The sequence below is a fragment of the Oncorhynchus gorbuscha genome, linkage group LG26, assembly GCF_021184085.1.
Source record: "Oncorhynchus gorbuscha isolate QuinsamMale2020 ecotype Even-year linkage group LG26, OgorEven_v1.0, whole genome shotgun sequence".
NCBI lineage: Eukaryota > Metazoa > Chordata > Actinopteri > Salmoniformes > Salmonidae > Oncorhynchus > Oncorhynchus gorbuscha.
In genome coordinates, this window is record NC_060198.1 from 34,239,749 (window position 1) to 34,250,131 (window position 10,383).

Genomic DNA, 10,383 nt, shown 5'->3' on the forward strand with positions numbered 1-10,383 from the left:
ACTTACTGATACGTGCCTCCAAACTGTCCGTGTCAGGCGACGCCGCCATCACTACGGGAATTCTCTTTACCATGAACGTGTCTCGCGAGGGACAACTTTGAGAGCTCCCCTTCTCACCTCCCCGACAGTGATGGGTGGATGATGGACACGATGGCAGCTGGCACTGTCGCATAGAATATAAAACACAGAAAAAATGTCATCACACTTTCTAATGAACCTTCTCGATCATACTGTAGTTGTTTATTGCAAGCCGTTTCAGATTTATACCGGTTTTCTCTACCCTCTAGCGGCACAACAGTGTACTGCTGTACATGTGTGTAGTCAGTACAGTTACCGTGTGGTACAGTAACGGGTTTGTTTTGGTGTTTATTCTGTGTGATCAACTCTTCGGGGTAGTACATTATCTCGGAAAGCCAAGATCGCTAAACAACGTAACACATTTAAGAAAATGTAACCCAAAAGAGATTCGAACGAAAAAATACCTGAGTGAAGAGATTTTTATTGTTGTGTCAACATTTTACAGCAAATCAACCCGCGAAAGTGGACGTTGCTCGCTATTTTCTACTTCAAGGATCTACTTCGCTGAGATTAGAGACTTTTGGGGAACAACACATTGGAAGCAAGTTACAGTGAAGTCTCATAGGTTTTCTCAGTAAAAACAATGTTGGACTTGGTCGACAAAATATAGCCAACAAGCTAACGTAGCTAGTGAGTGTGCTAAACAGGGTTGAATATCCAGGATCTGAAAGGTTGAAGTGGTTGTTGACTTTCTCAATTTAACATGGGAGAATGAAACTCTATCATGGGGTCATTGAAAGCTTTACAAGAATGGTGTCGCATAAAATGCGAAAATTACCCCAATGTGGAGATAAGGAACATGTCTTCTTCATTCAGAGATGGATTGGCGTTTTGTGCCATTATCCACAAACACCGACCTGATTTGATGTAAGTATATAAAATAAATTAGAATAAGAATGTGAACTCCCCTGTGAGCGTCCCCATCCTCTTTACTACTGTGGGCCAACACTGGCACCCAGTCTCCCACAGCCCCAGTCAGTGTGTTGTATGTGAGTACATTGTTGACAGTAGGCCTATAGGACTCAGTTCCTGCCTGTCCTTAGGCTGATCCAGAGCAGCTGGCAAACTAATCTGTGGCTGTAGCAGGGACCTGAATCCTGTCACAGTGGATTTGTCTGCCCTGATACACGGAACCACAGCATGGCCTAAGCTCCAAGTTAACTCTCCTTAATCTTCCTCTATCCTTTCCTCTCCCCACTCCATTCTTTAATGGAAACGTCTCTAATGTTAAACATGTCAAGTGTGGTGTGCCGCAGGGCAACTCTCTTGGCCCTCTACTTTTTTTCTATTTTTACTAATGACCTTTCACTGGCATTAAACAAAGTCTGTGTGTCTATGTATGGGGATGATTGAACCCTTCATGCATCAGCAACCGCAGATAGTGAAATCGCTGGAATGCTGAACAGAGATTTGCAGTCAGTTTTAGAATGGTTGACCAGTAATAAACTAGTCCTGAACATCTCTAAAACTAAGAGCATTGTATCTGGTACCAATCACTCCATAAATTCTAGACCTCAGCTGAATCTGATAATGAATAATGTGGTTGTTGAGCAAGTTGAGGGGACTCAATTACTTGGTGTTTACTTGGATTGTAAACGGTCATGGTCAAAACATATTGATTCCCATCATTTGTATCACATAGTACTATTATGCTTTTGCCAGAGACTTCAACTCCCTCTCCAAAGATAACGTTTATGAAAACAACCATCTGGTGAGTTTTACATAATTATGTTTTACCTGCCTAACTGTCTCAATGCACGTTTATGTTCATACATTGCACTACATCTGTTTATATTGTCCTATCTGTCTGGCATTTCATTACTGATCCCTGTCTCCTACCAGGCATTTGAGGTCGCACAGTCAAAGCTGGGAATCCCTGCATTGCTGGATGCTAAGGACATGGTGTCCACAGAGGTGCCAGACCGGCTAAGTGTCATCACTTACCTCTCCCATTACCACCACTGCTTCAGCAAGAAGTCTCATGGTGTGTGGCTAAATTGTGTCAAAGTCAAATTGGGAAAACAGCACATGGTTGGTTCCACCTGTGTTTGTCAAATGTGTGTGTATTCAAAGTGTTCATTTGTACTATGTCGCAGAGTGCTCCAGTCACTCCCAGACACAACCTGACTCTCTTGGAGGTTTGCAGCCTGCCAAGGTAATGTAATAAAGTTGTTATGAAGCCATTTGTATTTGAATCTCAACTCTGTCCACAAAATTATTTATCTCAATCTCCTCTTCTTTCCCAAATTCTCACATTTCTTCCTCTTTACTGTTGCCATTGGCTGACCTCCCCTGCTCAACAGTCAAGGACAGAGGAGCCATCCAACAGTGGCAGGCCATGCAGCGTTTGTGCCTCCTGCATGAAGCACGTCCACCTGGTGCAGAGACATCTCACCGAGGGGAAACTCTACCACCGCAGCTGCTTCAGGTAACACTACTGCTCAGAAGGCAACGCTAGTTTATCCTTATCTGCAGACAGTGAAATATAATCTGTGATTTGTGTCCCTCTCATGTCATCCTGTGTTTCTCTTTCAGATGCACTGTGTGCAGCAGCACTCTCTTACCAGGGTCTTACAAAGCGGGGAGTGAAGTTGGCTCCTTGGTCTGCACCCACCACTTGACAGCCAGTCAAAATGCCCACCCCGACTACAGTAAACAAACTGGATCAATAGAGAATCTGCTCAAATTTGATGAGCAGGAGGTGACACTATCTCAGGGTGGATTAACAGACAACCCCAATCTCTCTGATTATATTGGAAAAACAGACTCAGATGAGACAGTTATTTTTGGAAGAGGAGGGACAGAGACGGAGGGAGGTGAGAGAAAGACAAGGCGCGACACACTCAAGAAGCCAATGCCACCCCGTCCTCCAAAGCCCACTGTAGAAGAGGGAAAGCTTGAAGAAGCAGGGACACGGCCCATTCAAACAACCAAAACACTCGTTGTAACACCAGACAGCGATTGGGCTTCTGCAAGCCCTGGACGGCCAGTTCCTGCACCCAGACGGGTGTTAGACTCCACCCCTCCTCGTCCTGCACCTAGAACCCGTCCACCTAAAACCATGGACAGCCCCCTTGTTTCTGGTGAGTAAGACTAACTACCGACTCCAGCTTCTCGATTCTGACCTCACTTTACGACTGTATGAAGAGTATGTCCTTGTTATCAGAATATTTCAGTGCACTCAATTCTGTGTAGACATCCCATCTTCTCCTCATTTCAAACATATCCATTACATGTTTCACTATCCATCTCCCTCTCTCTGCAGGTTACCCAGTTGATAATAAAACCTTACCCAATCCTTCTCGCAGGTAAGTTTGTTCATCAGACATAACACATGATGTAACTTTGAGTAGAATTGTCCAATTAATGCCTATTTATTTATTTCACTTTTGACATCAGGTTTGGCCAACCCAGTGGGCCCTGTAAACCCAAAGACCCACCGTGGCTGGAGCTTGTCCAGCCAGGGCCCTGGCCAAAGCTTCCCCCTGCCCCGCCCCCTAGTATGCCCAAGCCCCCACGCTCAGGCTCTATACCCTCCCTCAGAGGCAGTTGGTACAGAGCGAGAGAACCCCCTCCCAACCCCTTTGGGGAGTTTGAGGATGAGGAGGCTGATGATGATTACACTGGGGAAGAGAACACAATGAGTGGTGCTGAAGGCCAAGCACAGCCCTCAATGGTAACAAGCCAGACATGGTGTGGTACCAGTCTGTTAGCTGAAGCAGCCGGCTCACATTGCCACGCTCATTTAGAGGACACGTCCAGAGAAGTTGACAAGTCTAGTATTGCTGGAGCGGATGACGCAGTAAATTTACCTGAAATTGCTAATGCGCCAGAGAAAGAAAGTTTAGCTGAAGCAGGATGCTCACTTCCTGTATCTAATTTAGCTGAAGAACCTTGTTCATTTGGTATATCTGAGTCAGCTGATGTTGGTGGGATAGCTAACATGGCTGAAACAGCTGGTGCACTTGATGTATGTATTTTGGCAGATGTTGGAGTTGGACAATCAACCAACTTGTCCAAAGCAGCTAGTTCACTTGGTTTGTCTAATTTGGCTGAAGCTAAAACCACAAGTTCATCTTACTTGGCTGAGGCTGCTAGTTCCCTTGATGTATCTAATCTAGCTGAAGTAGCCAGCTCACACAGTGTATCTGGTCTAGCTGGAGCTAGTGGGTTCGGAGGTTTAGTTGGAGCAGTTAGTGCACCTAACATATCTAATTTAACTGAAGAAGCTAGTTCATATGGTGTTTCTGAAGCTTCTGGCGGTTCACTTAGTGTGTCTAATTTAGCTGGAGCTGATAGCATATGCAGTGTGACTGGAGCACCAAGTGCTCTTGGCAAATCAGATGTAGCCCAGAGCCTCTCTTTGCCCAAAAGTGTGTCTGTGCCCGCAATCTCCACTAGTTTAACCTGTACTCAAAGTCACACCCCATCAACCAATGGAGCAGCAGCCAGTCCCTCCCTGCTCAGACCCCCATCGCTCCCTAGTGTGTCTGAAGTGAGGGACTCTGGCCAGGTGCCCACCCCCTCTCACAGTAAGGTACGGTATAATGCTGCTCTTTAGTCTCCACTGATATCTATGTCACAGCTCAACCTGCCCAAAATACAGAACATATGGGCTTGTATTACACAACACATAAGTATTATGCAAAGATATCAGGTTAAGTGAGTTTCAGACTGAAACTATTTTCCAACATGTTAACATAAGACATCTTTTTCTAAGATTCCTGCATAACAACATCGTCCCTATACTGTAGGTTATAGCCTACTCCAGATAGCTGCTTGGACTGTGTGCTTGAATACTACAATTATGGATTTCACAGAAATGTCTTCAATCTCCAATTTAGCAGGTGTGCAAGGAGAACCCTTTCAATCGTAAAGTCTCCCCCTCTGAGTTCCCCAAATCCAAGCCTGCCCCTGGACATGGCTTCCCCCTCATCAAGAGGAAGGTGAGAGGATATCTCAGTGTAATGGAATTAACCCATTATCCAGTGTTTTCTCCAAATCAGAACAGTCCCCTAGTACACATGCATGTCTCCTCAGGTGCAGACAGACAACTATGCCCCAGTGGAGGAGCTGCAGGGGGAGCTGGGGGAGCTGGAGAAACGAATGGACAGGCTGGAGCTGAGAGGGGTGGAGATGGAGAGAAGCTTGAGAGACTGCCAGAATGGTGAGTGTCTGTAGTTGTACGTGTCTGTGGTGTGCTTATTATTAACATCCAAATAATTATTCCAGTTATCATATAAATTGTTGTTGTGAGAGATTAATTGTTATTGATCAGACTAGTGTCGTCCACCTGTTTGTTTCAGACCAGGAAGAGGAGGACATGTTGGTGGACTGGTTCACTCTAATACATGAGAAACACATGCTTGTGCGCAGAGACGCAGAGCTGGTATACATGTAAGTGCACTGACCTGAAATGATATCAAAGCAAGACAGCGCCTCCATAACACCTTTATTATCTCTGCTTCTTTTATCATTCCCAACATATGGACCTGATGTATTTGTATGTGCACTCCAAGGGCCAAGCAACGGAATTTAGAGGAGAGACAGGCAGACGTGGAATATGAACTGAGATGTCTCCTCAACAAACCAGGTGAGTGGCCAGTCTTCACACGACCCTCCCTCCAGTATCTACTACTGCTCAGCAATTATCAGTCTGCTATTACATGTTGTTATTTGACTAATCTAATTGTTTGTCTCTCATCTCCTCCTCAATCATCATCCACCCCAGAGTGTGAGTGGAGTAAGGATGACCGTTATAGGGACCAGCAGTTGATGGAGGAGCTTGTCACCATCATTGAACAGAGGAACCACATCATCAACAGCTTGGATCAGGACAGGCAAAGGTGCATGAAACACTCATAGATGAATACCGAGGGCCATTGATTCAGACACATTTCATAAAGCAGATATGATGCTCTTGCTCATACCTACCAATGGTTTGTCTTTTTCAGGGAAGAAGAAGAAGATGCCCTGTTTTCCATGATCAAGAAGAAAGGTGAGGGGAAAGTATTTTCCTAGAGTGTTTATTTTGTTGTTGTCTTTCCTGTTTTCTCATGTCTGTTCACACTCTCTTTCATTCCTATTCCCTCAATACTACACCACAGACTCCTTCATTTCTCAGAATTTGATCATGGTATCACTATTTCTCCCTCCTCAGATTTAAGAAAAGAGTCTGGGAAAGACCTGAAGACGTTAAGAGCGAAGTTCAAGCCCATGAAGATGCTGAAGATGCTGAGTCATAAAGATTCTAAGAGCAAAGGCTCTCTAAAGAAGAACTGAGTTGGACTCGGGCTCACCCTGTAAGGAAGGAACAAATAGGTCTATATTTGTTAACAAATACACATTGAGCCACAATGTAATGTCTCATAATTGTACAAAGAAATTAATGAAGATTACGGGTAAGAGATGGAGACTCTTGGACTGTGGATGAGAGTGGATAAGAATTAAGAGAAGCCTCTGATGCAGAGTATATGAATTTTCTTCCCAAGTGAAAAAAACTATCCCCATTACACCTCCCCATTACACTGCACTTTTTGTACAAGATGTGATTGCTCCTGTATTCCGTAAAGCCTTAGTCAGTCTAAAATGAATTGCTGCAAAGAATCATTCACTAATGGGATGAAAAATAACTCCTTTAAACATTTATTTTTGCAGTTCAACTTTGTTAAATTATATTTAATAAAACATTGTACTTTGTATGAACAGAATGCATTTGTATGATCATAATCTTTTGATAATGTTTTGATTTTAAATGTCATGAATGTTTTTATGATTTTTATTTATTTAAATGTACCTCATACACATGCCTAATGTATATATATATTTTAATTGTACAGGCTAATCAGGGTATTTGCTACTCCAGATTGTGGCGATGCTTTCCATTGCCTGTACATTCTGATTTATTGGGCAAGGTCTTTCACACGGTATTCAGATCTTTGTTATTTATGTCTCACCAATGTGGGAATTAACCACTTGATGATAGGTATTTTATCATGCTCAAAACTACATTATACGATCTAAAAATACATGTTTAGTTAGTATAATACCTTTGGAAACATAAACCTAACTATATTTTTTAATATATATATATATTTTTTTTTTTCAAGCATCTTGTTCATGTGTTGAGTCGCTTTGCGGAACCATATATTATGGTGCAGTTGTTAGTCTATCAATCAAATCGACGCACCACACAACCGGAAGTCGCTAAAACGAATTATAACTTGCTGTTAACAACAGCGTTTTGAAGTTCGCTATCTTTGTTTTTGAAAACACTCGTTTTTTTTTACCAAACTAAAGTAAGGGAACATGTCTGACAACGAAGGAGAGTAAGTATATAGGATATTGTTACCTAAAAAAAAATGAAGTACAACAATGTGTGTCGCATGTCTTTTTAGACTCGAGGTAAGGACCTTCCATGTTCCCCCAGTGATTTTTAGCTCAACGTTGTGACCTTTCATGTTCTCACTGGGAGAAATTGAAATTCCTGTGTGAACATGAAATCACTTGGAGAACATGAAAGGTTCCCACGTTGAGAGACTATAAAGACATACGACACACAGATTGGTTAAGAACAACAAAACTGGCTAAGTTAGCTCACGTTGCCTCTACACTCCACTGTTCACCTTTTAGTGTATTATTCTTTACACTTTACTCCTCTTGTAACCTCTGCAGTTTTGATGATGGAGACTTTGATGACGCTGAAGAGGATGAGGGATTGGATGACCTGGAAAACGTTGAAGATGTGAGTTTTCCACCTATTTGTTCTTACTTGTTAGCAAGGTATTAACTCTTAACGTTATTTATAGTAAGCCTCATTGTATCTGGACAGATTTAGTGTTTTAGTAATCTCTTGTGATCTGTCATATTTGTCTGATGCTTTTTATTTCACTACAATCAATCCATTACTGTCTATTACCTATTCAATGTTCAACAATTTCATCACCAATTCAAACTCAATTTATAGAAATTCTCCCACCTGCTTCCTCTGCTCTCTCTGTCTATTTCTTGTTGTCCTGACCTGTTAATAGGAGGACCAAGAGAATGTGAAGATCCTGCCTGCAGGGGAGGGGTCACAGGCCAACCAGAAGAGGATCACAACCCAATACATGACCAAATATGAAAGGGCCAGGGTGCTGGGGACACGCGCCCTCCAGATAGCGTGAGTACACCTCAGCAGTGTTGCAATACGCTAGGGAAGTGATACTCCCGCATCTTTTCAGAAATGTCTTTCTGCCCTTGAAATCTCTTTCTGCCCTTGAGTCCCTGTGAATATGGTCTATTAAAAAGAGCCCATGTCAAGCCTCTTAGCTGAGAGCTAGTAACCATCTATGGGTTTCTCAAATTAGATTTTTGGAAGTTAATTATAAAACGATACAGAGATGTGCTTTATCGCCTACATGGCTGTAATGCATGTGTATGAGTCCACCCATGTCTTGCCTTTACTCAAGACAATAATTTGTCTAAAGGTGAATATTAACATAGAAAAAGAGAAACTAGGACTCAACTAGCTAAAAAGACAACCATAATACACATGACAACTGACTGCATTCTAAACGATCAAATATGAAGATAAAGCTAGCTGTTTTGGTAAAGAATTACAACAAAACATTCCAAAGCCAACGTGAATCACATTACACCGTAATGTTTGAAGGAGCTTGGTGCCTACAGCATGTCTGACAAGATGTACAACAAAGGGAAGAAATGACAGCAGTGGACACAGAACATAAATTTCCTCCCAGGGGAATGCTGCGTTCCCAGCATATTACAACAGATGTTTATTTTTGCCACTGCTACAGGTACCACTCACCTTGTGCTCTTGCCAAATTCTCTACCTCATGTGTCAACTGTTGGTTTAGTTGGTGACAGGTAATCTGCTGAGTATGTGGAGGAATGTATAGTCTGATATCTGTCATGTTGTCTCTGTCACTATTCATAACTTTCTCTGTGATATAGCATGTGTGCCCCAGTCATGGTGGAGCTGGAGGGAGAGACAGACCCTCTGCAAATTGCCATGAAAGAGCTAAAGTAAGCTATGCTTAATCAGTTTTTTTCTAGTTTATGGTGGAAGTGTGATACTTGGAGAGTGCATGTTACTCTTCAGTATATGATTGAGTGTTTTTTTTCTGTGACTTACAGGTGCAGGAAGATCCCCATCATCATCCGGCGGTACCTTCCTGATGGCAGTTATGAAGATTGGGGCTGTGACGAGCTCATCATCACAGACTGAGCCAGACCAAACCGGACTGGCAGAGGCAGGGCCAGACCACCTCGCAACCCACTAGGCTGGTGTGAGTGCAAACTTTTGTTCCAGTAAAGCATTAACACACCTTATTCAACTAATCAGGGTCTATTTAAGACTATGAATAATTGATTAGTCAAATATTGTGTGGTACTGCGTGGCTGGAACAAAAGCCTGCATACATACTGGTCCTTTGCTATAACATTACCTACCCCTGCACTGGGCCAACCAGCTCTACGGGCAACCTGCAGAGTGAAGTCCTCAATTAATAAGACTTTTTACATTTTAGGCCTGTGACCCCTCCCACTGTATCGCCATTTATTTTGAAAGCATTGAAGCATATACAATCTATGAAGTGAAAGTAGTACTTTTATTACAGCGGTCATTCACAAGGGAGAACTGTAACTCATGTCTACATTTACATTGTGTTAGGTAAAAATTTAATTGTTTATGAATAGTTTTATGACGGGGAAGAGCAGTTGCTGTGGAAGAGCTCTTTTGTTTTTATTGTTGTGATTAAATTGTTTTGTAAGAAAGTACTTTTGTATAATTTTTCTTACCAACACAATTGGCTTTTTGCATGCATGTGACTTTTTTATAAGGTTTAAGAGCCAAAAAAAATATTAGCTTCTTTTTTCATGCTGAGTTAATTGCAAAACATCTGTAATTAAATATCTGTTACAAATGGTGCAACTCATAAATTCATTTGAGTGAATAACTTGCTGAAACAGTTTCACCTATGCTCTGAGCAAAATGTCTTTAAATAATCCTCCCAATAACTCAGATTTCTAAGAGCTCTGTGTCATATTTCTTAGATTTCAACATTTGTTTTTCTTGGAGGCTGCCTGAAGTACTGAGACACACTGACATGACCCAAGCATAATTATAGACTGAAGGAATGTGTGTTTTGCGCTGGATTTTACTGTATCAGTTGTGTGTCCTTGACTCTACCGTACAAAGCTCTTGCACCTAGTTCCTCTGAATTGTACACTTAGTACAGATAAAACACCTATCCAACCCAACACCCCAAATCACATGGATATGTTTTCACAACAGAGTCTGTT

The 10,383-nt window shown here is 42.2% G+C and overlaps 3 protein-coding genes across 4 annotated transcripts in view; 2 read left to right on the plus strand and 1 right to left on the minus strand.

Annotated features, from left to right (window-relative positions):
- Nucleotides 1-276, minus strand: part of LOC124015707 (ADP-ribosylation factor-binding protein GGA1-like) — a 6,294-nt gene extending 6,018 nt beyond the window's left edge. Inside the window, exon 1 of the mRNA XM_046331117.1 lies at nucleotides 7-276. Within this exon, the coding sequence (XP_046187073.1) occupies nucleotides 7-172 (166 nt within the window). The 5' untranslated portion in view covers nucleotides 173-276. The remainder of the gene's footprint in view (nucleotides 1-6) is intronic.
- LOC124015705 (MICAL-like protein 1) lies at nucleotides 115-6,779 on the plus strand. Of its 2 annotated transcripts, none has more exons than XM_046331113.1 (15): nucleotides 115-945; nucleotides 1,741-1,789; nucleotides 1,921-2,062; nucleotides 2,175-2,233; nucleotides 2,382-2,506; nucleotides 2,614-3,161; nucleotides 3,344-3,386; nucleotides 3,478-4,615; nucleotides 4,923-5,024; nucleotides 5,119-5,245; nucleotides 5,385-5,475; nucleotides 5,598-5,671; nucleotides 5,810-5,924; nucleotides 6,033-6,076; nucleotides 6,239-6,779. In XM_046331113.1, the coding sequence occupies exons 1-15, from the start codon at nucleotides 803-805 to the stop codon at nucleotides 6,358-6,360; spliced, it is 2,922 nt and encodes a 973-aa protein (XP_046187069.1). In that variant the 5' UTR covers nucleotides 115-802; the 3' UTR covers nucleotides 6,361-6,779. The 2 variants fall into 2 exon arrangements, with proteins under 2 accessions (XP_046187069.1, XP_046187070.1); XM_046331114.1 differs by having other exon boundaries at nucleotides 116-945; nucleotides 4,926-5,024.
- A 474-nt stretch (nucleotides 6,780-7,253) lies between these two features.
- LOC124015619 (DNA-directed RNA polymerases I, II, and III subunit RPABC2) lies at nucleotides 7,254-10,009 on the plus strand. The gene is made up of 5 exons (XM_046330980.1): nucleotides 7,254-7,406; nucleotides 7,753-7,822; nucleotides 8,109-8,239; nucleotides 9,034-9,105; nucleotides 9,217-10,009. Exons 1-5 carry the CDS (start codon nucleotides 7,387-7,389, stop codon nucleotides 9,305-9,307), a joined length of 384 nt encoding a protein of 127 aa, XP_046186936.1. The 5' UTR covers nucleotides 7,254-7,386; the 3' UTR covers nucleotides 9,308-10,009.
- Nucleotides 10,010-10,383: the final 374 nt, after the last annotated feature.

Bases quoted from the DNA above. Each gene is read 5' to 3' on its own strand.
- LOC124015619 (XM_046330980.1), top strand. From the start codon at position 7,387: ATGTCTGACAACGAAGGAGA. The intron at 7,407-7,752 runs GTAAGTATATAG...TAACCTCTGCAG, and splicing joins ATGTCTGACAACGAAGGAGA to TTTTGATGATGGAGACTTTG. The intron at 8,240-9,033 runs GTGAGTACACCT...TCTGTGATATAG, and splicing joins ACACGCGCCCTCCAGATAGC to CATGTGTGCCCCAGTCATGG.
- LOC124015705 (XM_046331113.1), top strand. From the start codon at position 803: ATGGGGTCATTGAAAGCTTTACAAGAATGGTGTCGCATAAAATGCGAA. The intron at 5,476-5,597 runs GTAAGTGCACTG...GTGCACTCCAAG, and splicing joins GACGCAGAGCTGGTATACAT to GGCCAAGCAACGGAATTTAG. The intron at 6,077-6,238 runs GTGAGGGGAAAG...CTCCCTCCTCAG, and splicing joins TTCCATGATCAAGAAGAAAG to ATTTAAGAAAAGAGTCTGGG.